General features: G+C 38.5%; 1 protein-coding gene across 1 annotated transcript in view; it reads left to right on the top strand.

Annotated features, from left to right (window-relative positions):
• The window catches only part of CCDC93 (CCC complex scaffolding subunit CCDC93), a 105812-nt gene extending 81337 nt beyond the window's left edge, over positions 1–24475 (top strand). Inside the window, 9 exon segments of the mRNA XM_032794040.2 lie at positions 1643–1724; positions 3042–3113; positions 5077–5148; positions 5471–5579; positions 7476–7558; positions 13411–13448; positions 15334–15418; positions 20290–20403; positions 23284–24475. Coding sequence (XP_032649931.1) covers positions 1643–1724; positions 3042–3113; positions 5077–5148; positions 5471–5579; positions 7476–7558; positions 13411–13448; positions 15334–15418; positions 20290–20403; positions 23284–23337 — 709 coding nt within the window. The 3' untranslated portion in view covers positions 23338–24475.
• Positions 24476–25877: the final 1402 nt, after the last annotated feature.

Here is a 25877-nt window from a genome sequence, read left to right as displayed (position 1 = left end):
GCTTTGGCAATGTAGCATTCAGTGCTTATTCCTTATTCAGCCTAAATGTATAATTTAACATATATCTATGAGGAGTCTGTTTCTTAGCTTAGTGACAGCAGTGTGATGGGACCCTTGGGGTGCAGCCTGGGACTGTGGGACTGCTGTGCCCCCTTCTCTCTCAGCCTGGGCCGTCTCTCACAGTGCCACACTAGTTACCAGCAGCAAACCACTCTAGGTGCTGTTAGCACTCAGCACAACCGCATGTGGAGGCCCACACCCAGCTAGATTGCATGAATGCTCCCAGAGCCACTCGTGAATCCCACAGAGAAAGGCATCAGAGCCAGATCCTCCCAGCACTGTACCTCAGGAATATACCATTTTGCACTGCTCAAGATGAGCAGTGCAAATTTATTGATCGGTTCACCACTTCATCAATGGAAAATGGATATACATTAGGTTTTGCAAACCTGAGCAGTTTTTCCACACACTTCAGGCAAACTCACTGGTAAAGATGAATAGTTAAATAGATTTATTGACTACAAAAAGATAGATTTAAGTGATTATAAAAAGTCAGAGTTAGTTACCAAAAGAAAATAAAAGATAAGCACAGTCTCAACTCTCAACCCTGTTAGACTGAGCAACATCTAAATTAAGCAGTTTTTTCACACCACTGGATATTGCGATCCTTAATATACAAGTTTGTCCCTTTAAACCTAGGCCAGCCTCCTCTGTTGGAGTCTTCAGTCTTCTTTTGAATGTCTTGGTTGCTTGCAGCGTAGGTGGGGGTAGGAGAAAGGCTAAGCATGGGGTCCCTGTGTTCTGTTTTATACTCTGTCCCATGTGCTTGGGGAACACAAGTCCGGGCGTATCTGGTGGGCATTGCTGAATCTCTAGGCAAAGTTGAGCAATTCCCCTGGTGTGGCATTGCCTCATGCAGGTGAGTCATTGAATTGTAACTCCCTTGCTGGACAGTAGCTGTTGATGGGTTGTACTTTGGTTACTTTCCTTGCTTTGCCGCTAGGGAGCTAATATCTGACTGATTCCCCAACTTACAGCATGTTTTAATGACAACCATACCACATGATTCGTAACTTTGTATGCATTAATGATATAGAAGAATTTAGAGTGCCACAAGGAGGGGGAGAAGATTTTTTTCAAACGCATAAACAGAAGTTAAGACTCCAGCTCCAATAGAAAGTTAGTAGAAGTAAGAAACTCCTATTTGAGCCTTTAAAATTTCACCCAACATGAGCATAATCAGCAATTAAAAATGAAACTCTTCCTTTATTGGAGAAGTTTAGATATGTACTGCAACTAGAGGGGCCCAAGGCCGATTTGACAAGAGGATAAAGCCCTCTATCCATTTCCCTCCTACTTAAAGCCCTTGAAAAAACTACACTATATATCAGATGAGAGACGCTCCCAGAATTTTTTATAGGTAACAGAGGACTGGAGGGAAACATCATGAAAGCATTATAATCTGTGCAGTACCAAATCTTAATTATTTTCCATGGCACCATAATGATATTTGTTTGTGTTTTTAGTTTAGCTCAGTAGCAGGAAAACTTGTTTAAAATAACCTTGTTCTAATTTAATTTTCCTTGTGTGTAAATTTAGAAACTGAAAGAATTAATGTAGTTTGCTGTGTCTTCTAATTTAGCATATTGCAGAACCTACGAGCACTGGTGGCTATGAACGAAAATCTCAAAAGTCAGGAGCAAGAGTTCAGAGCTCATTGTAGAGTAAGTGTCTCTCTCTGTCTTTGTCTTGCTACATGAAGATTGATCAAAATTGGTAAATGGAATTGTCCACGTCCACCTGCCCTGTACTAGGTTTGTTTATTGGCATTTACTGGTAACGTCAGATCCATTTTGAATAATGCCAACCCAGTCCATGACAGAATTGTGGAGAATCCCCTTGATCTGTCACCTAATGTATCTCTGAAACTAGGCTAGACAACCCTGCAGGTCCAGCTCTGGATTAGCCAGAAGTGCTCGCCATTGGTCTTTAGACACCCTTTGCAAGGACACAAAATCAACCACCTATTCATTTGTATCTAAACTGTGGCATCCCTCAAGGTTCTGTCTTGTTACATGTCATTCAGCTTGCATAGTACAGAAGAGGCCCCTTGAAAGGATCATTTCTAAATGTAGGTAAGAGTGTCATCAGTATGTTGATGCACGGTTACGTGTCGTCTTGCTCCATGAACCATGCTACAAATAACACTACTGAAAAGCCTACTCAGTGTTGGGCCTAGCTACACTAGATACCCGTCTATATTATTCACTGAGACAGCTTGGTCTCCTCTTGGACAGTGCAGCTAACAGTGCCCAGGACCTACTTCTTGGTCAAGGGCCACCGGCTTTTGAAAACCCACCAGAAGAGAGAAGCCCAAGATCAAGCCTTCCTGCTTTCAGAGTATGTTTCAATTTCAGTGCATAATTAATGTGTTTTCTACTTGGTTCGCTGCTATGGTGATACACACCCTGGAAATATGATAAAGATCAGAGAGAGAATTGCTTTCCTTCTCTAGTTCCTATTTCAACAACAGCTAAAGAGATTTTGTTTAAACATAACGAAAAAGAAGAAATGTCATCTCTCAGCAGAGACTAAGCATGGAACATTTTAGCCCCAAAGATGAATCATTTGAAAAGTTATGAAAACAGAAGTTATAATGGAAATAATTTTGCAGCCTTTAACTTGTCTTGGGTGCAGTTGTGGTGGTTGTGTCTACATATGGCAGACTGGTGTCAGAGTGCTGGTATTTTAACATCCCTACATTTCTCCAGTCCTGCTTTCCATATTGTGTTAGTTGCTTAAGATGCATCCAAAGTATATATTCCACAAGAAAGAAATATGGCTATTTCTACTTGAAAAACCAGGCATGCAGTTTAACATAATGAAGAACATTTGCCTCCTTTTCCCCTTAGCACAGAATGCTATTTAATGTTCCTAGTACATGTACATCATGGAGTACTATCTAATGCAGAAGTTATTAAAATACAGATTTGGGCTTTTTTCCCTTAAAGGTAACTATAATGTGTTTATTACTTTTAAAGGAAGAGATGGCCCGCCTACAGCAAAATATTGAGAGTTTGAAAGCCGAAGCAGAGGAAAATGGGGAAGAAAAGGTAAACAGCAAATATCAAAAGGCTAATTTTTCTTTAGTATTTAAAAATATTCATTGGGTAATTTTCTTCCTTTTTACGCCTGTGTTGTATTAAAAAAAAATCCACCACCAATTGGAGTTTGAGACATACAGCCACCAACCATGCATAACAGATTGACTGTCATGCAGGTTACTAGGGTTCAGGAATAGCCTCAGCACTTTTGATCTGCTCGCTAGCAAACATTAAAAGAAAATAGATATTGAGGTACCTAGTGTCCCCAATCAAACTAGCTGCTGTGTACACACAATGAAAAAAGATAGTCCCACCACAAGGAGCAAATCTAAGTAAAAAAAATAATAAACAAGTGTATACAACGAACAGTGGAGCATGAAATTATAGTGAAACACTTACTAGTTTAACAAGTAACAGTCACTGTGAAACTTTGCTACCATGCATCTTTGCTAGGGTGACCAGACAGCAAATGTGAAAAATCGGGACGGGGGTGGGAGGTTAATAGGAGCCTATACAAGAAAAAGACTCAAATCGGGACTGTCCTAAAAAACTGGGACATCTGGTCACCCTAATCTTTACTAATAGGAGGGCAGGGAGTTATAGTGGAGAAAAGTGGAGGCTCGGGTTTAGTTATTTTGTATATCTTGAGATGACTAGAGTGGCCTTTATATGCTGCTTCCAGAATCGAGTGGGTGGCAGCTCGCATAACTTTATCCTCTATCTCCGGAACACAGCATGCATGGAGAGGAATTGAGACTTCAGCCTTCTAGGTTAAAGTTTCGCATGAAAGATCTGATTTGGAAATCCACAAAAGCAGGGAAATGCGGAACAAATACCAGCCCTTCACCAAATTTATCTCTGTAATGTCGCTTATTCAACGAACTTAAAGTAAATGGTTTAAGGAGATGAGAACAGAATGATCTTAAATGGCTGGTGCGTGTGCTGTACCTCAATATTGCAGAAGATATTAAAAATTAACAGAAAAGAAATGCTTTATAACTAGTCATTTTAGGATTTGAAACAGTTCAAGAACAAAAAACATCCACCTGTCTACCCCACCCAAAACCTGAACAAACCCTTGTGTGGTTTGCAGCAACTGGTGCTGTGAGAACACTAAGGTGGAGTGAGATGAGGGTGGAGAATAAAGGGGATCTTATGCATGGATAAAATAGCCCCATGCCATGTTAGCCCTATCTTGTACAGGCCCTGTCCCAGCAGGTGAATTGCACCTAGATATGATTGATTGATTGTAGCTATCATTGTTACGATTATTGGTGTCATGGTCACTATTATTGTGGTGGTGGTGATGATGTCAGCTTAAGTGCCTACTTGTGCACTTGGTACCGTACAGGCCCTAGATAGTCCCTGGCCTACAAAGCCGAAAGATGAACAGAAACCTAAGGACAACACAATGGGAGAATCAAAGGAAAATGGTGATAACTTGGAGCTCCCATCCTGTATAGAATAATGCATGTGCTTCACTTAACACAGATGAGTAGTCTCATAGAAGTCCTTGATCACAAATGTATTGATGTCAATGGAGTTACTCTAGTTTTACACTTGTAGTAACTGAGAATATAATCTGATTTACAACTTTTTTGTTTTAACTGCGTGTTACTGTACTTAGCAATTGTCTCTTTGGACTTGGAGTTCTCAGTGAAAAGGCTACTCAGCAATCTAAAAGCTCTCTCTCTCTTAAGCCTAAAAACTAGTAAAATATGCAATTATTTATGTAGTGTAAATGACATTCAGAACTTAAATTTTGTTTTTCATTCAGCTTCATTGACCCACTCTCCTTAAAATAATATAAAAATATTGGCAATATTTTGGATATCCTTACAGGTGAACAAAATAAAGAATTCAATCTGTGTTTTTTATAATTGCTGACCAAAAGTCTCTCTTTTTTAAGACAATGCTTAAATTCTGTTGGTTTGCCTTTTAATCAGAGATTCTTTGGTTTCTCAAATTTTAGGAACCTAATAAGATTATAGACCAGCAATACAAAACTGAAAAAGATAAGCTTCAAAAGATCAGACTATTACTGGTGAGTACAAAGTGATTTTCTGTTTGTTTGTTTGTTTTTTTGGCAAACTTACTAGAGCAGAATTTTTGAAGTTTTCTTAGCTAAGCGCATAAATGTATATCTATAAATTTCTTCAACATTTGTAAGTGTAAGCAAGTACCTTTTATAATTGGTGTTATGAAATAAATTTTGATGCTTAACAAAACTTACCGGATATATTAACTCTCCTTTGTGCAGGTATTTTTTATTAGCTTATTTAGCAGGTTATTTCTGAATCTTGCTATCTTTTATCCATTTAAAATGATAAAACGATCCATTTTTTTTCTCCCTACCTTTCACTCAGGCCCGAAGAAATAGAGAGATAGCTATTTTACAACGCAAGATTGATGAGGTACCCAGCAGAGCGGAGTTAACTCAGTATCAGAAGAGATTTATCGAACTTTATGGTCAGGGTACGTATATCAAATAGAAATGTACTCCTGAAGGCTAACCAGTGAAAGGAGCATAATCACATTATAGGCTTATGGTGCATGACAACAGCACCTGCTAATTCTGTTCTATTTAAGGGTCATTGGACATTCACATTGTATACCCCTCTTTTCAAGGTTTTATAAACTGGCTATAAAAATTCCCTTGAGGCTGAAACTTGATACACAAGATCTCTGGAGTAATTATTCTTTTGTTTGCAGTAGGTTCAGTCTCTTGCCTCAATGATTAGAAAGCCCTTAATCCACCGTTTACAGGGAAAGTGTCTACATCTGACTCATGTTTCATTAATCACAGTTAAAGTTGGTTTACCATTTTTGAATGACCTGTGTGTGTTTTCTTTATAAGTATGTGGTTCTGACAAACAATGTCAAGAAATCTGTAGTTAAGGCTGGCTCTCTTAAACGCCTCATGTCCCATTTATTGCTGCAGGTTAGAGGAGTTAAAACAGAAAATTGTCAGGTTTTACAAATGTGCTGCAATATCTAGGCAGAAGAAGAGTGTGAGCCTTGTCTCTCAATTTCTTCCCTTCCAATCTTTAATTCAGATATTATGGCCCAAATTTTTAGAAGTACGTGTGCCCCCAGATAATAAAATTAGGCATGCAAATTGACCATTCTGTATATATGCTTCTAAATTTTTTCCTGTAATCATGATGTCAGGAAAGGAGGAACGCATACTATGCATCTGTTGGTATGTATATACTATGTGTAATTTGTGTATGTGTTGTATGTACAGCTGTGAACAGTGCATAGTCAGATGTATACACAGAGTATATGTTACACACATACAAACTATTTTAAAAGAACATTAAAGTTTCTTTGTCAAGAACCCAAAAATTAGGAAATGCTGGAATTAAGATTGCCCGTGCAATTTTAATTGGCTCCCTTGTGCATATGCAGTGTAATAGTCTTCAATTACATGAAATCACATACTTTTTTTTTTTTTTTTTTTTTGCACGCACGCCAGCCCTCATTCAGGTGCACAGAATGGACAATGCCATTTAGTTAGAGCTATTTCAATATTTTTTTTTGCTTGCATTGTTCAGATGTGTGGCCAGGACCTATTTGCTGACACTATTCAATCTGCTTAGACAAGAGACTATTAATTTCCTTATGGTGATTTTCGGGGTGCTCAGAATCTTGTGGTATCTGAGAGCTTGACAAATATCATAATATTTCACACAACACGCTGTTGCATAGAAGGTATTATCCCTTGTTTAAGGATGGTGCTGAGCCACAGAGATATTAGAGTAGAAGTATTCCACTAATTTGGGTGCACAATTTGAGACCCCAAAACCTTGAATGTGCGAAATGCATGTCATTTATAGTAACAATAAGTTTCAAACCTGGGCGGAGTCATGATCATTGTCGAGTGGAATCTTTGGCAGTAGCTGTGAAAAGTTCACTAAATGGTCAGAGGTTCTCTTCATGCACAGTAAGAGGCATACAGGAATTAGTGGGAAGAGAAAATGGTTTTAAATTCACATCCGAACTTATGCACGTTCTTCCTGTAACAAGTTCATGTCTTCTTAAACAGCTATAGGCGGATGTGTTTCCTTTCAGCCATAAAACCCCTCCCAAAACTTTAGGAAGATTTCCAAAAAACTCTCCAACCTTTGAAGTTAAATGTTCAAGCTCTGCACTCTTTCTCATGAAATCCATGATACAGCATATTGGGTTTGTAGCACTGTATTGGAATACTGAAATGCAGAAGGACTGTTGCACTTGAGGATTTTAAAATTCTATGAAAACATTGTATTAATACTAGGGTTATGTAAACAATAATAAATCCCCCTAAACATATTGGAGGGGCAGTGGCCTCATATGCTCTTTCATGCTCTGTTTTTCTTTTGCTTTTAGTGTCAGCAACTCACAAAGAAACCAAGCAGTTCTTTACTCTCTATAATACATTGGATGATAAGAAGGTATATTTGGAAAAAGAGGTAAGAATGTGTTTTTAAATGTTTAGCCCATGATAGGAAAATAGTATACTGCTGAGTTTCTGTGTAATAGACACTGGACTAGGCCTTATCTATGCAAGGTACAGGTAATTATTACAAAAGGTCAGAACTGAGAAGAAATTGACTTGGGTCTAAAACTCTGTTTACAGAATGTTTGTGGAAATCTTTGTTTGGTTTAATTCTGTTAGGAAAATTTCTGCTTATGTATTTTGTGTACATATGTGTGTATTGTTTTTAATAGAAGGGCCAACACCAGAAACAGATATCTGAATTTTTCAATTTAGGCTCAAAAGGTGAATAAAATTAGTATTCTGACACACACCACTTACATTTTGGCTTCACAAAATCAGATTAACCTGAAGGCTAGCTATCCAGGGTCTGCATTAGTTTAGGGACCAGTGCTACAGCCAGTGACTTCAGTTACCAGAGTAAATTGACATCAGTGGCAGCAAAGTCAGATTCTTAGGGTCTGATTCTGTTCCCCTTGAATTCAGTGACAGAACCTTCATTGACTTCAAGGGGGCAGAACCAAGCCCTTACTTACCGTGAAAACAGGCTCTTCATTAAAGAGTTCTTCTGCTCCTGCCTATTTCACCACCTTCCTCCATCCAGAAGTTAAAATCAAATTCCTCTCTGGGGTAACACACAATTGAAGTCAGTGGACTTACGCCAACAATAAATTTTACTCTTCTGTGATGTTATGGATAGACTAGACTTCAGTGAGGACTGGAGGAATAAGCAGGAGCAGCAAATACATTTCTGAGAAAGATCTTGACTCCACATGATTGTTTTTTCATAATAAAGGATTTACTGGCATTTCAAAGTTTGTAAAATATCAGCAATGCTTTACTGGTTACTTTTAAGTAACAGAAGATGCTTTGGTGTGATGAATCCTACATCAGTAAATAGAACTACATCTTAATCTGTAAAGATTGTTTTAACAGTTTACATGGGTTTTTGTAAACAGTTCTAATGATATGGTCAGATGAAAATATACATTTCTTTCTTCAGTAAAATACATGCTAGCACAACAAGAATTACATTAGCTGGTAAAAGTAGAGTCTGACACTGCATGCTTCTCATTGTATTTTAATGAAACAAGAACAGAATATTGTTTAAACACCTTTACAAAGGCAGCCATTAATTGCTTTGAGTACCAGATGGTACCTATACAGTACCATTAAGTGAGCACAGTCTCTGCCTTCTAAGAGTAGGGGTGGCATAGAGAGCTGCAATCTAAAAATCCATCATCTTTTTCCTGACTAGTAGATTCTGACAAATATACTAGATACGAGTATTTGAATCAGGTGAGAGAATTAGAGAATTCAGTTTCCCTTTGAGGAAACAGTTGATTCTGGCAGGATCTTGCCATGAAAATCATCTGAAAAAAAAAAAACAGATTAAAAAGTCAAGAACTCAGATATATGTGTACATGTATATTATGCATGTAACATGTTCCAAAATGTAAGACCTGTTTCGTCCTTTCACAGTTCCTTTTAGTTAGTGTACAGTGACCTAAGACCTGCGGTGCAAGATACAGTGCTGTAAAGCGCCAGTGTAAACAGTGAGGATGTGGAGTACGTGCAGCGCTGGCGCTGCGACTACACTCACACTTCAAAGCGCTGCCGCGGCAGCACTTTGAAGTTTCGAGTGTAGCCATACCTTGGGCTTTACACAGATTTACTGAAGTTCTTTGTTTCAGTCAGTGTGGGGAAAGCCACCAAAACAACCTTCTGATGGTGCTACAATGAATTAAGACTCTACACATTTACCTTTGTTTAAGAGATGGCTGCAGTACTGAGGTATGCCCTGCCCATGGCACTATGTTCTGTTGTAATGCAAATGTTGTAGCTTAGATTCTGACATTGGAATAACTTCTGTGAAGTTCCAGTTCAGCAGAACACATAAGGAAGTATGCCTAAATACTGTGCTGAATCAAGCAATACAGTTGAGAATGTTAGTTGGTTTTTTTTTGTTTTGTTTTCTTTTTTTAATTAGGCCAATGATAATCAAAATAGGACATCCTGCTGTTTTCTAACTTACGTGTATTGATAATTAGGACATGATCTAGGAATGTCATTTTATGGAAGATATCTACAGTACATTTATCATTAAATATTTTTCTGTTCTTCTCAAATGTATTCAACATGTCATTTATTATAAGATCAGCAAGACAAAATTATCACTGCAGCATAGATGTAGCTTACCTCTTGGTCTGATAAAATTGTCATTAATGTTTTGTCTTCCTCAAAAGCTTTTAAAAATTATCTCCTGGTGAGATCTGATGCTGAATTTTACTAGACAAAGAATTGAGTCAGCTGTAATATATTCAGGTTTACAATTAAATCTGTGTTTATATATTACATGTGGACTTTATCGTCAAAACATCTGAAGATAGATCCCATGATATGAGAATTATGAGACTAGTGCCAACTGTGAGAGATTTAATCTGTGTAAAGGGGGTCGGGGGAGAGAGGGAAATAATATTACACCAGTAATGCTGGGCTATAAATATTTATCTAATAAATTCTAGAAAGGTATTACCAGATGCCTTGCTTTATCTGTTTCCATTATATCCATTTTATTTGCCAGAATGATTATTGTGTTGTGTACTATTCTAAATAAACAGACAATTTGCAGATCACATATTCTTTATTTTGCATGGCACATTAAGTAGCAACCGGAACTCATGACATTGCTTTAATGTCTTCTGTGGATTAGCCTTTGCTATAACATTTACTGAGGGTACAGGCGTACAAACTAATCTCTTTTCACTGATTGCTTCTGAAATAGAAATGAACTTATTAAAGACAGAGGTGACAGATTTTAGACCAGAAGTGCTTGATTGTTAAATAATGTCTATCAAGGCTGCTAATCTCTTTTCTTTTGTAAATATACTGAAAAGAAACCTGGAGTAGTTTTGCCCAAAGTAACTCAATACTTAAGTACAAACTGTGAGAAGAGTTTTACTTTTACCTAACTGTATACTTATGGCTGCCTTTTTAAATTGCATTCATAACATACATCAAAGGTTTCCAGTGGATTATGCTAATCTCAAGAGATGTCTGAGCGGTTTTTGATGTCAAGAATGTACGATATGGTTTCAGTTCTTCTTATTGATTTTACTGTAGAAAAAAGGCTTCAATGAACAAATTTTGTATTAGGATCATATAAACTCATGGGTGGCCAGCCTGAGCCTGAGAAGGATCCAGAATTTACCAATGTACATTGCCAAAGAGTAGCCCCGCCATCTGCGCTCTCCCTCCTGCCCCCAGCGCTTCCCACCCGCCAGCAGCCCCACCGATCAGCGCCTCCTCCCCATGCCTCCTGCCTACCACAATCAGCTGTTTCACAGTGCAGGAGGCTCTGGCGGGGAAATGGGGAAGAGCGATGGCACGGCAGGCCCAGGGGAAGGGGGCCTAGGCAGAGCTGGGGTTGAGCAGTGAGCACCCTGACACATTGAAAAGTTGGCACCTATAGTTCTAGCCTCAGAGTCGGCACCTATGCAAGGAGCCACATATTGATTTCCAAAGAGCCGCATGCGGCTCTGGAGCCACAGGTTGGCCACCCCTGATATAAACCAAATGTCCCTTTACCCTTTTGGGTCTTGGTTTTCTTAAGATTCTTTGGGAGGTATTTCTTATTACAAAAAATAAAACAAAAAAACCTTGAAGTGTTCTGTGTATAGAGTGATTTCAAAATAGTAATGAATAACTCATTGCTAGGGATGGAATTGTGACATCAAAGGTATCTATGCTCATACACTTGATTTTTATGAAATTTGCAAAGCATTACTTTTTAAAATGCTGTGACTGTTGGGAACCCACTTTCAAATTGTCATATTGTAGATATGAAATGTAACCCTATAGCTCTCTGACATAGTCACAAAATAGTGCTTTTTCATTTGTTAGATATTTTGCAGGATACATTAATATAAGGTATGTAACAGCATCTCCCATCCAGGATGTCCTGTTCGTTAGTATTGACAGAAATAAGCAAAGGTCGACTTTCCAGCTTTTTTCCAAAGTTGCATAGAATATACTATTAGTTATTGTATCAGACAGGGAGAAAATGTACACAATGAAAATGAAGTAGAATTGGGTGGGAAGTGGCTTTTTTCTCCTGTTCTACACTGGGAGAAAAATGAGATTTTGAAGTTTTTCAACAAAAAAATGAGACACACAGAATCTTTCTCAATAACCTGGTTATTAAGGCATTCATGTGGGAGATTTGAACGGGCATCTCCCACATACCAGGTGATTGCCCTAACCACCAGGCTATTTGCTATTTTAGGGTGGTCTATTGGTCTGGTTTTGACCAGAAATTCTGTCTTGGACCTGAGAAACCTTTCCCAACAAAAGTTTAGTTGAAACTGGCATATTCTTGCAGAAAGTTGTTGGTTTTATGTTTTGGTGTTTTTGTTTTGTCAGAAAACATCCGTGGGTCAAAACAAAAATTTTTGTCAAAAAATTTCTGACCTCTAGTAATATTCTTACCTCTAAGTAGTAAGAAGCGGATTTCTGCATGCTCATAATACTCTTTTGAAATTATTGATTTAACTCCGTTAGGGTTGGAGCTTGATTCAGCAAACTCTAACATGCAGTGTGCTTATCGTATTCCCACTGGGAATACGCACATTAGTAAACACTAAGTATAGTATTTGCAGAATTGGATTCTTGCAGTATAGATTGCACATTTTCAAACATTTGTCGTCAAAAGGCAAAATCGTACCTTGGAAAACTTCACTACTTCTCCACTGGAGACTAATATGAATTATTCAAAGCTATGATAAAGCATCCCATCAACCATTCCTCTGATTTTTTCTCTTTCTCTAAATGTGTTGGAGAGAATACTAAGATTCCCAAGCAAGTCTCAATTTTCATTTTGTATGAAAGAGTCGTTCCATATGCTGTTAGGTACAAGCTTGCAAAGAGCCTTTAAATGTGTATTAATAAATCAAGTAATTATGGAGAAAGTTTTCAAAGGCACAAATCACAAGTGCCTAACTCTGATTGAAAGTTAATGTGTCTACAGTGTCATTTGTGCCAACCAGTTGCCTGGTTTGCATGTCCAAGTGAAGTTTTTTCCACAAAGAAATGAATTTTTTAACAGATCTTTTGAATTCAGTTTTTTTCATTCAGGCCCTTTGGAAATGTGTGGGTCTGCTCTGAAAACTGCATTGTGGAATCCCATATTTAATAGTTTACCTGTCGAATGTGCCTAGTTTACTACTAAAGATGTTCGTTCCACTTCAAGGCCTGCAAACACGGTTTGGTGTCCATGAGTCAAGCAGGGTCCTTTCATGTATCCCATTATTTTCAGTAGTATAAGTTCTGCAGGCCACATGGTGCCTCTTACTACAGCTGGTTCACCTTAATCGTGTTATACATTCAAACCTCATTGACATTTGTACAATCCTCTAGTGGTTTGGTTTGGGAAATCTGCCTATATAGCAGAATTTTCACTAGTGTCGTTATATCGATATAGTTAAGCTGTAACATAGATGTGCTGCATTTATGGTGTAATCTCTGCTTTACATTGATGCAGCTTCTCCACCAGTGCAGATTTTTCTAAATAAACAGGCCCTTCACCCTGCACTAGTTAACAGGAGTGAAAAGGAGTAAAACTATTTTTGTTGCTAAAGTAAGCTGATTGTAACTCTCTCTCAGTACATGTAGACAGCCTCATGTAATTCTCTGCAAAAACAAGATGATGGCATTTTTATGCAGTTGACTTTCTTCTGTGCTGAATCACATTTTAAAGTAACTGAAAATCTATGTTGGTGTTGGAGAGGAGGATGCACATTTTCAGCTATGTGTTTTTGTCTTCACCAGGTTAACTTGCTGAACTCAATTCATGATAATTTCCAGCAGTAAGTAACTTGAGTCATTAGCTCTTGGTATCTATTCATACATCTATAGTTGGTTGGAAAAATTGGGGTGGAAATTGTTCAAAAATGCTTGCAAAACTTTGATTCTTATTTAAACTTTATACTTTCTGAAATGTAATGGCCAGTTCTGAGTAAGATCCAGTACATGGTTTGTAATTTTTGATAGCCACATGCTATAGCTTGGCACAAATGAAGTAATATAATTACTTAACACATGTGGAATGTACATGTTAATACTTTGCTCTTGGTATTGTATTGTGTTAAATTATGCTAAAACTGCTCAGATAAGTTTTTTCATACTTCTAACTTACTGGCATTTTTAAAAAACTTGTTTGACATATTTGTCAAGTTGGGCTTATGTTATATGAAAATAACTACAGACGCCTCACGTTTCTTAACTATAACTTAGGCATATGTTTGTTATAGCCTAGAGTTGCTATGATAAACCTCTTTTTTTTTTTTTTTTTTAAAGTGATGGTTGGATCACAGAAGTCTAGGAATGAAATCTTGGCCATTGACTTCAGTGTGGCTAGGGTTTCACCCTTGGCCTTTACAGCATGTTGAGCAATACTCCAATGTGAATTTTTGCAAATGTACTTCTATCGTTGTCCAGTATAGTGAAAAATGGGTGAGAAACTAGGGTGTTAAATAGTTTTGAACTATTATTTCTGTTATTAAATAGCTTGATATTTTAGTGCATGACATATTTTGCTCATCATAATGAAATCATGACTTTTTAAATTTTCCTATGCTTTAGTTATCCTGATAAAGCCGTGTATCGACTCTGACAATTTTCTTGCCATGACAAGAAACCACCTCAACTATAACAAACATTTTTAACTTGTTAATTGTAACAAGCAAACTAAATATATTGTTGGTTATGACAAGTGCTCTGCCCGCCCCTCTTCCTGGGGCCCACTGGTTGCCCCAGTAAAGCTCAGAGAGGCTTCTAGTTATGCAGCACCTGTGGCTTTATTTACACAATGTTCTCCCACCACCAGTGTTATGCTACCTACAAAGCTTGCAGGCCTGATAATCTCTTCTCCTAACCAGAGTCTGCCCTCAGCCTGGAGACTGACCTTCCCCTGACCATTCCCCCTTCTTCTGGCTGTCAGCCAGCCTTTATAGCCCTTGAATCTTCAGGCCCGCAGGTGCAGCCAATTCTAAAGACCAGGCTTCTCCCCAGCCCCAGTCTATTTCCCCTGATTGGGCTGGCTGAGCAGGGGCTAATTAGGTGCCTTTGCACCAGCACCCTGCTACAGTGGTTCACTTGAGCAGTTTATACTTAGATAACCACTTTATCTTTAAAATTACCACAGTTTTATAATTAAGCATGGAATAGTATATCAGTGTTTGTACTTTACACCAAAATAATTATTAAATCAAAAATGTAAATTATAACCACTAAAACAAAACTCTGCTTAAAGTTCTTATTGACATGCCAGTCCTCTAATCCATTCCTGCTTTTCACATAAGCTACTCTTTTTAAACACTTATTTTGAAACCATGCTTTTGGTCCATCAATAGCTCTTATCACTGCACAAAACACTAGCAAAGGGAACAATCCTGCACAAGGCAGGGAGATGAACTGGGTGATCTGATAGTTGGTGATATATCCCAGTGGACTTGTGACAGTTTACACCAGCTGATCATCTGTCCCTCTGTCTTTATTATCTTGGATTGTCTGAATCTGCTTTTTTATCCCTTTACACTCTGCAGAAAGAAAAGCTGTAGTTTTAAGCCCAAATATTCATATTGCGTAGGTCTATTTTGAAAGTTCTACATTCAGGATAGATAAAAATTGTAGAGGAGATTATTTTTTTGTCCAACTCCTTCCCCCCTCAATCAGTATCCATTTTTCTTCCAGAGCAATGGCCTCTTCTGGTGCTCGTGAGCAGTTTCTGCGGCAGATGGAACAGATTGTGGAAGGAATTAAACAGAATCGAATGAAGGTTAGACTGTTCCTTCTTATTTTCTTTGGCAGAAGCTTGGAATTATTTCAGACAAGTCTGGATGGTTAAAAAAATTGGTTTGATGAGATGTAAACTAAACACCTGACAAGTCTCATCATTTCTGTTTTGTATTATTCCCTAATAAGAGCCTGTAACTAAAATTTTAGTGAATAGACCAGAACTGCATCTTTATACCAGCACATCTCTCACTCCAGCCAGGTTGCAGCATTTGAGTTAGATTCTGGTATTATAATATAGATCAGTCATCGGGACTCATAGCCTGATTCAGCACCACTGAAGTTGGGAGTTCGGCCTTTGGTGTCCATGGCAGTGGGGTCTGGTGCTCAGTGGAGTGCTTTCATGCACATTTCTCCAGTCCCTTTAAAGTTGTTCTTCAGTGGCAGCAGTAGCAAAGCTGAAACTGAAGAGATCATAGGCAGTCTTGTGCACTGGAGGATGGTCCTGAGTATGTTTTGAAGTTGCTTGTTCCTTTGTAAATATAATGTAATTATTGCCATTTGGATGTCTGTTTTTTTATTTTACTTTCTTTGTTTTATTCCTTTCACCTAAAAAGTATTATTGACTTTCCCCGAATAATGTTTTAACACTTGTGAGTCTTAGCTTAGTTAATGACATCATGTCAACCAGTCCTAGTGGATGAACCCACTGAGATTCCCTATTCTTAAGAACTAAGAATCATGTGTGACATTAGGATTTCTTCAATTATTTTCTTTCTTTTATTTGAAATCACAAGCATGACAGAGTATCAGTGAAGACACTAGACCAGAAGTCACACATTGAGAGTTACAGACTCTCCATGCTGTTGCTTTATTATTGGGATAAATAGCCATACAAGGACTTCCAGATATTAATATGATGAAACCTATGTATAGAGAACATGGATACAGTGGAATTCAGTTTAGCATGAAGCTCTAAAAATGGAGAATGTATTGTTAGCTACTCTCCTGGAGGAGATAGATGTTTCAGTACTTTAAAATTTGCGGTGAATTGTCTCTAATTGTTTGGGCAGTGGTTTTTGAATAGAATGGACAAATTCTGCCTGGCATAAACGGTAATGAAGTTGATTATTTGCTTTGGTCAATTTTTTCATTAGCAAGCCCATTGAGATCCTTTGATTTTTGAGGCACTTATTAAGATTATGGAAATATTTCAGAGCAGCATATTTTTTACTCATGAAGATGGCAATAATTATGCCTGTTTGTTCTGGAAGGCTGACAAACTCTTTAATGACACTTAATTGCTGCAGCAACAACCCCAGCAAACTCTAAAAATGTCAACAGTTGTTCAGAGTTGTTCTTCCTCCTCCCCCTCTGCTACTCCACAAATTGTTTAATTGGTGACAGCTGAGAAATTCAAAGGGATTTTGTGGGGGAGTGAGGGAAGAGGATCCTTACTGATATCTCTTGTAGTCCTTCCTTCATCTATTAGGAATTGACCCCTTGCCTCTAAGACCAGGCAAGCCCTCACTGCTCTCCTGTTTGATTCCACTTAAGAAAACAAAAGTTCAGCCATTTACTTATCCAGGAAAAAAAGACATAGAGTCTGATGACTATCATTGGTTGTTGACAATACAGCATCTGCAACTGCTATGTGAGAGAAGGCTGTGAGGTCTCAGTCCTGCTGCACTGAAGACAGAGGTAGGGTTGCCATTGAAACCATTGAAAATTGGGAAACTGCCTGTTTCTGCTTTTGCATCTTAAGTCTCTCTCTTTCATTGTGGCTCGTAGTATCACTATTGTGGGAGGAACTGGCATAGTTGGGATCTTTAATATGGTTGTGAGCTAGATTTTCTTTTCTGCCCCGGTGTGTAGATTCCTAGAGAGCATAGCGTGGGTCTGGAATCCTTTAGAGTGTAAGTGATGCATCAGCTTAGGAGTCCCGGTATTGAATAGCAGGAACTGCTGTCTTCGCAATCATAAGGTCCCTAGAAAAGCAAAATTCCTGCGGTACCATCATTGTGATCGGTACCGTCAGAGGTTGTCAGTGCTGTTTTGTCAGTACCGACCATCTTTTACGTGGTCTGAAGAGAGTTGCTTTGAGGCGGTCGGTGCTGAGGACTTCTCCGTCAGTACCAGTACCACTGCTCTCATCTTTGGCAGCAGTGCCGCTGCTTCAGAGCCTGTGCCCTTCAGGTCTTTAGGCCCTGAGGTGGAACTTGTTGTCTTAATACAGTGTTTTGGAGCTGCTGGTGCCGAGGTGACCAGTTGCGCCAGGGATCTCCTCTGGCTCATCAGTTTGAGGGCTTGCAGCTCTCTTTTTGGAGGGTTTGTGAAGGGAGTCAGCTCACCGCTCTCCATCCCTGGAGCCTTCAACTTGTAGGGAGGATCTCCGCCAGGGAGAGGATTCAGGACCAGAGTCGGACGCTGATTTAAAGGCACCCTCTATGAGGAGGAGTTTCAACTTTAACTCCTGGTTCATTCGGGATCTAACCTTCAATTGCTGGCAGAAGGTGCACTTCTGCGGGATGTGAGCCGCTCTGAGGCACCAGGTGCAGTGAGAGTGTCTGTTTGTAACTGGACTCATGTAGGGCTAGCAATCTAGAAACCATTTTCACCGGGTACTTCGTATTCTGCATACTGAAAAAGCATGAAAGAATTAGCAGCAACAGGTGCATCTCATCCATCGTCTGCAAAGGGGATTATATCTTTAGAACAGTGTTTTGCTTTAGGATGTTAGTGTGCGCTCAAGAGCAGCATTGAGTCTTTGGCTCATGACTCCATTACAGATTGGCATGCTGAATGGCCTCCTCTAGAATAAAATAACTGTGTAGGTGTTCTGAGAATTAGCAAGCCTGTAGGTCGATAACTAACAAACATCTCTTTGAACAAGAATTAATTCAGACTAAAGCTGTTCTGAGATGGCAAAACACTGGTATAAAATACTCATATTCTTTGCCTCTTGGTTTTTATATTGATCTCTCACCTAACAGAAGCTTCTTGCCTTACTCCTTTGAACAGGCAGATTAGCCGCATGTGGAAGGGTGTTCACGCTCTCTCTCTCTTCATATGGAAGGGTGTGTTCATTCTCTCTCTCTTTCTCAAACCAGTTTCAGCAGATTTTCCTGCCCCTGAACTTTTTCACCACTTCATCTACAGTTAGTCTTTCCCAAGAGACTGAACTTAGATTTTCCCCACCTCTACCTTGAAATAAAAGGTTCTTAACTTATCATCAAGAGACCCTACAGGTACAGTCCCTCCCTGAAGAGTCGAGTTTAGATTTGACATGACCAGCCACAAGGAGAGGTATTAGGCAAAGGCGGGATGATGGAGGTTTAACTTTGTTCATACTGTATTCGTTTCTCATTGTTTTCGTTAATAAATGAAATAAATATAATTTTAAAATAATTTTACATTAAGTGTTTAAGGTTTGGTGACGGGAGTGCAAGTCTTTGCTGGCAAGATTGAGGGAGGTTATGAGGGATTTGAGCAGGAGAGGGATAGACATAGTCAGTGGAGCAGGGTTTTTCACTTGACTAAATATTCTTTGCCCTTCTCTTCACTAAGAGATGTACTTCAGAAGACAAGCAGCAGACTGCTCCATTATGCTAAAGGCAGGAGGAGTGTTTTGTCTCCTTCAGCAGCACTCCCAACAGAGCCTGTCTGCTCTTGTTTATGTAGACCAAGTGCCAAGCCACTAGCACTGATCCTCTTCACTCTGCCTTAGGTGCTGGAAACTCAGAATGCAGCTTTTCAATATGAACTACCTGTGTGTTTGATAGCGTCTCTCTTCAGGGAGCATCCTGGTTCTTTGTTTGAAATAACAGTAGCACAAATTGCAGGTGCTTCCCAAACAGCTCACATAAACGTTTTATAGCAGTAGAAAGTGTCTCTGTGATGACTCTCTCTCTCTCTCTCTCTAAATGGGGATTCTCCATTTATAGGCCCAGTTCACCACTGCCTGGAATCTTGTGTGATCCCTTAGCTCTGTGCAAACTGCTGCCAAATCAGAATGACAGCACTGCACATCCTCTCTGAACAGGAGTATATGACTACATAAGGCAGTGGAGAATCAGCCCCAGTGTCTCCCACAGGAACAGACAAGATAGAAATAATATATACAGGGTATATCTGGAACATGAAGAATGTTATATTTTTAAATGCAGGTTCATCTTTTACTTACAGCACGCCATCTGGAGTCATTGGCTGGAGACAGAAAGCATCAAGTAATAAAATACTTGCATTAAAAATGTCAGAGTACTTTTTGTTCCTGACCCTTAAATTGAGAGTAATCTGGCAAATGTAGTAGAAAAATTCAACTGTGTGATATTTTTCCAAAGTTAATAGACGATGGAGACAGCCACCTTGGATGCCAAATCAAGCCTTCGCTACTGCATCAATGACTTTGGCACGAAAGCTCATGCTCCAATATGTCTGTTAGTCTATAAGGTGCCACAGGATTCTTTGCTGCTTTTACAACAAAAGTCATTGAGGCAGTAGCGAAGGCTTGATTTGGCATCCAAGGTGGCTGTCTCTATCGTCTATTAACAGACCCAGACTAACATGGCTACCTCTCTGATTTTTGTTGTAAAAATATTTTGGGTGTTCTTATCACCTGTAATTTTAATTTCAATAAATTTTGCGCCATATTTGAATGCTAGTCAGTAAATAAGGTCCTGATCTCACAAAGACACATATACATGCTCAACATGTCCACTGTAAGTAATTCCATTGACTCAGAGTAAGTCTTTGCAAGATCTAGGCCTGAATATTTGTTGCATTGAAGGAATCAGCGGAGTCCATTATGTGTCTTTTGTGAAGCATCTTTCTCTAATGTCTACTTGGAAATGTATTTGATGTTTCTGGTCCTTGTACAGTACATGGTCTTTCATTCTTTGTGCACATTAAAAACAGATAGAAAAGAAGAAACAAGAAAACAAAATGCGAAGAGACCAGTTAAATGATGAATACCTGGAACTGCTAGAGAAACAGAGGCTTTACTTTAAAACGGTGAAAGAATTTAAAGAGGTGAGAGCATTTTTTGTTTGTATTGGGTAGAGAGAATTTGAGCCAGTAAAACAACTGGTGGGTTTAAGAATAATCTTAAAAGCCATCCTGCTCAAAGACAGTCACTTTGAGATGGATCACAAATTTTCCAGTTGTTACCAAACAAATGTCTAGATGTGTTGGCTTGCCAAGAAGTACTTTCACGTCAATAACTTTCACAAGCCTCCTTGGGGTTATCTATTTCTTGAGTCAAATCAAAGGAGAGGATTAAGCTCTCAGGAAACCCCCAGTCATCTTTCCAATTCACTTCATATTATTGTAGAGAACTGGTTTTTATTACTGGAACCCCTGCAGTAGAGGTGGAGCTAAAGATCTTTCATTAGCCTATAAATTGTGATTTTTTTTAACGTTTTTTATTATTCAGCTCATTAAAATCTCATTGAGAAGAACCCTGGTACAGGGATGCAAATTGGTTTCCAATTTTAAAATATTTTAATTAGTTATTGGAACAGGCCTGATTTGCTTGTAAGTTAAAGGCAACCTTCCTGGGTAGTTGGAGGTAGTGAGATTTTCAAAGGCACTCATTGGCCTAATCTGCTCCCCTTGAAGTCAGTGGTGTTTTTACCATTGACTTCAATGGAAGCAGAATTAGGACAACTCACTTTTTTTGAAAATCCCATCAAGAAGAGTTAAGTTTTAATGGTCTACATTTTTTTAGACGTGCATGTCCATAGTGGCTCAGTTAAAGGTTTGTTTTTTAACATACAGTAACAATACCTGTTAAAATAATGATGATGATTGCTTCACTATTTATCTTGTCTTCCTCCATAGAAGAAGAAATTTCTTTTAACCATCTATTATTGTATCATTCTATGTGTAGATTGTTCTCTCATTGTTCTGTGCATTGATTGTAAATTTTTTGGGTGCTTATCCTTGATGATATGCTGGAAATACTTGTCAGATACATGGGAATGGATGCTGGGAGGTATGGCAAGTTTGAGGAAGTAGATTAGTGAGTCATCCATGTAGCGCAGACAGTGGACTAAGGTATAGGTTTGCTCCAGCACTTAACCCTTTTGTAAAATGGGTATACTATTTAGCTAGTCCACTGAGCTGTTGTACTTTGAGATCCTTGCATGGAAGCTACTGTAACCAGTGAATGTGATTTTTCTCTATAACGGAATTAACGTAGAAATTGTAATTTATGAAAACTGAAGGTGAGGCAATTCAGCATTTAAATTTGCTTTCTCTTGCATGTCATAATTTGATTTCTCAGTTTACATAACGTTTTGGCAGTGGGACATGCCATGATCATCTGTACCAGATATGTTCAGTGTTTCATAGTTGACAAAGATAGGGCATCCTGACCTTCTAAATGTTCTTGGACTTGGGGATTTCTTCTATACTTGATTATCTATAATACAGAGGATGGATTGGAATGTATTTCAAATACTAAGCAATTCTTTAACCATTCAGGTAACTGGACAAAACATTTTAATTATGGGCTGTTTATCAAAGCTTTTGAATAGATTGCAGTTGTCTAATGGAATCTTTTTTGGAAACCCATGAAAGGGACTATAATTAGTGCAGCATAGAGGTGATGAAGATGCACGCAAGGAGCTGTCTTTGTATGAAGGGCACAAGTTTGGTCCGTGTTTCCTGGTGGCAGTTGTTAAATTAATAGAATAGGAATATTGTTAACATAAGCCTTTTGTGGCATGAGAATCTGTCTTTTGAAGAAGAGGGGAAGAGTAGTAGGTTTTTGTAGAGGTTCTGATACTGCAATTTATGTGGAGGTTCTTAAATTGTGTGATACTGTCTGCACTGTGTATATTTTTTCATTAGTAAAATAATAGAGGAAATGCACAGTCTTGTTATCTAAACATGGCAAAAGTACTGTTAATATTTCATTGATTTAGCCTTCCCAGTGCTTCTGTTAATTGTCTCTTTGAGAGTGAATGCCAAAATAGCACTGCCGTGCAAAAGATCTTTGGGGTTTGCATGTTAGAAAAGGCTGCTTTGTCTAATCTATTGTAGTTTGCTGGGTTATTTCCCCTGCCTTGTATCATATATCTCTGGGAAACTGACAAGCTGCTTAGCCACTTTATGACTATGGTAGGAGTTCCCATCCTCTCTAGCAATTAAGCTTCCGTGGAGAGTGAAAAAATCCCTCCTTACCAGTTGTCTTCTGAGGGAATTTCCACACCATGGTATGTCTCTTGTTTTATCTCCTGGAAGATGATAGTAACCTTACTGGGAACAGAAAACAAGTTCATAATTCTTGACCTTGCTTTAGTGGTTCTGTGAAAATAGACTGTGTGCAAAATGGCATTGCAGGATTTCAGATCAGGTATCAATGACCTTCATTTCAAATTAGTTCAGTTTATAAGGAAAAAAGATGAATTTCATAACTACCAGCAACATAAACTCAATTTGGGACTGACCATAAAGCTAGATTCTTTCTTCCTTGTGCATCAGCACCTGTAATAATGGTCCTGCCATTGGAACCAAGTTAACAATTCCGTTGATGATTTCATGAATCAAAAAAACTCCAGCTCACTCTGCGTTGCCAGGGATTGCATAGCAGGCAGGCACAAAAACTAGTAAAATCATTTTTGTCACTAAAGTAAGAAGGCTTAAATCACTAGTTAGATGATGTCACTGTCACTTAGTCATGTCATAACCATACATTGGGCTCCATCCTGACCCATGTTATCACCTTTTTGTGTCACTAAAGGAGCACGAAAGAGCCAGAAAGTTGCCCGAAAGAGACAAATGGAGATTCCTTTTACATTCCTCCTTGTCAGCTCTCACAACAGATGGCTTTGTCTTGATGATGTGAATATAGGTACCATAACTATTATAGTTAACATTTAAAAATCTATTTACTTTTATCCACAGGAATGCCGTAAGAATGAAATGCTGCTATCCAAGCTGAAAGCCAGTTCTTCCTGAGGAACTCCTCTAGCCAGTGAATTTTATAATTGATTGTTCGGTCCATAAATTGAATACTTTCTGTGGTAACATTGATAACTGCAATGCCTAGATAAATGTATATTGCTATATGTCTTTTATTTTTCAATCTGTATTCCATCCTGCATTACTTTGTCCAGTGGCTGTTTATTCCTGATCACCTCCATTACATAGTAAAGAGTTAATGCAGTACAGTAAATTAGGAATGTTGTCTAATTTTATTTATTTGTTTTTCACAATGAGGAAGATAGGATTATTTTGTACTTTGGATTTAATACTGCACTAGTTCTAACTTCAGGACAATATAGATATGTATTGTAATTTTGTAACATACTTGAAAAAATAAATCCGGATACCATGAAGAGAGTGTAGTAAATAAGCAGTGATTTGGTAAATTTAGCCGAAAGTGAAACAGAATTTGTTGTCTGCTAAGAAGACAGATTTTTCACCTGCTAAGACGACAGATTTTACTTCAGTTTTACATTTTAGCCATAGATAAGATTTCAGACAATAAGAAATGTGAAGCCTGGTGGTTAAGACTCAAGCAAATGGAATCTTAACTTGCATAATTCTCTAGTGTAAGATTATAGACTTGTATATTTTTATTACAGCAAGTGTAGCTGTTGTATACCACTTTCTTTGAAACTTCCAGTATTTATGTAGAGGGGGATTGCTATTAACTAACTAGTTCCAGACAAATTAGATTTTAATCACTAAGATCTTCAAGTATCACTGGTTGGGTTGAAAAATCGATCTGTCAACACACGTTCTCTGTTAGCTGCAATTTGGAAAGATAAAGCCCCAGATCTTCTGCTGATGTAAACTGGTGTAGCTCCTTTGCAGTCAGTGAAGCTCTAATTTATATCAGAAGGATTTGGCCCTGAAAACTTGTTGAACCCCCTTGTGAATTTTTATAGAACATCTGTATACAGTATTTTATAGTTCGGACAGCTTGTACACAACAGCAAGTTGTTTGGACTAGACTTGCTAATGTACAACACATCCTCTTTTGCTAAAAAAACCCAGGTTCTTCATTGTGTTCAGTAACATGGACAACAGTGCTATTAAATTACCGTCTATGGCAGGTGAATGTGAAATAAAAATGTTTGGAACCCAGTGATCTGCAGCTGTTATATTTAAGAGTCGTCTCTTTAGAAGCCTTAATAAATTTTTGATTAAGACTGCATAACAGCATTCACTGACTTGTATAAATGTTTATTCTTAATATTTCGCATACTGATGGGTCTATATTATTCCAGTGTGCCTCTTCTGCACATTAACCACCTGAGCTGCCACCTTTGTGTTTTGAGTTTTTTTCCTCTCTATGGAATTCGTAAAAACAGTAAAAGTCTGCAGTATATGTAAGAAAGGCCTATGTCAGGGTAGATTACCTTTCATGATCATCAGTGTGGGATGCAGAATTGTGCATCTGTGTCACTGGAAGGAATATTTGTAAAGGCATCACCACAGAAGGCCTGATCCAACTCCCAATGAAGTCAGTAGCAGGATTTGACCTTGGAATCAAAGGCCACTGCACTGCATTTAAAGTGAGAAATCTGTATAATGTGAGGTGAGAAGTGGAAGCTTATGTGTAGCAAGGTCATGGAAATTCTGTCTGGTAAATTGTTTTAAGCGCTTTCAAACCATAGCATACTATGTTCAATACCATATATTGGCCCATCAACAGGCTCCTGGATGGGTTTATCAGTCCATCTTGAAAACGCATACACAGTAAATCAGTGTCTTCTTAATGGCATAAGAATCTTAACAGATTAACATTAAAAATCTGATCAATCAGAAAGCTCAGCAGCAAAACCAGTTTTCAGACACGCAGATATGTAAAATCTGTTAAAACTTCCAAAATCATGAGCTTTTTTTAAAAAAAAAAAAGAGAAAAATGGAATCCATTATTCTGGCAAGAACCTCTTTTTGAAGAACATATAAGCATATTGGAAAAGACTGTGATCTAGCAATGTAAAGGTGTAGTAAAGTGGTCACAATAAGGTTAACTGGGTTACCTTCAGTATTATGGGATGAAGCCATGCTCCACCCTTCTTGTTTTGTAAGTGGGAGTTCCCATCTCCCTCACCCCAATACACACATGCTTTCTGTGGGATCCAGTTGAACAAAGCATCAAGTTCCCAGCCTGTAGACCTTTAAGTAAAGTGTTGTTTTTGTTGAACTGAACAGTCCCTTTGCAAAAAGAACCCTTCAAGAGAGCAGAAACAGACCCTTGGGAATAACCCCTATGTTGAGCAGCTTTCTCTAAAGTAGAGATGCTAGAGCCGCCATACGCTAGCCCTGCTCTCAGCCCCTGATGTTGGAGGGTGTGGAAGGGAGGTGTGGTACCAACTATTCTTTGCTTCCATAGCCAATGGGCAAAGCAGAGCATTTGTTAGAGAAATCCGAAGATTTCTCTGATACTGGGAGCCATGACGGACCCGTAAAGGGACCAGAACAGAGCACTTGAAAACACTTTTGGTTGACAGCCTTGGTTTCTTTTTGCACTCAGCATGGGACAA

This window comes from Chelonoidis abingdonii, chromosome 10 (genome assembly GCF_003597395.2).
Source record: "Chelonoidis abingdonii isolate Lonesome George chromosome 10, CheloAbing_2.0, whole genome shotgun sequence".
NCBI classification, from domain to species: Eukaryota; Metazoa; Chordata; order Testudines; family Testudinidae; genus Chelonoidis; species Chelonoidis abingdonii.
Note: the sequence above shows the minus strand (reverse complement) of the source record. Positions and strands in the feature narration are given on the sequence as shown.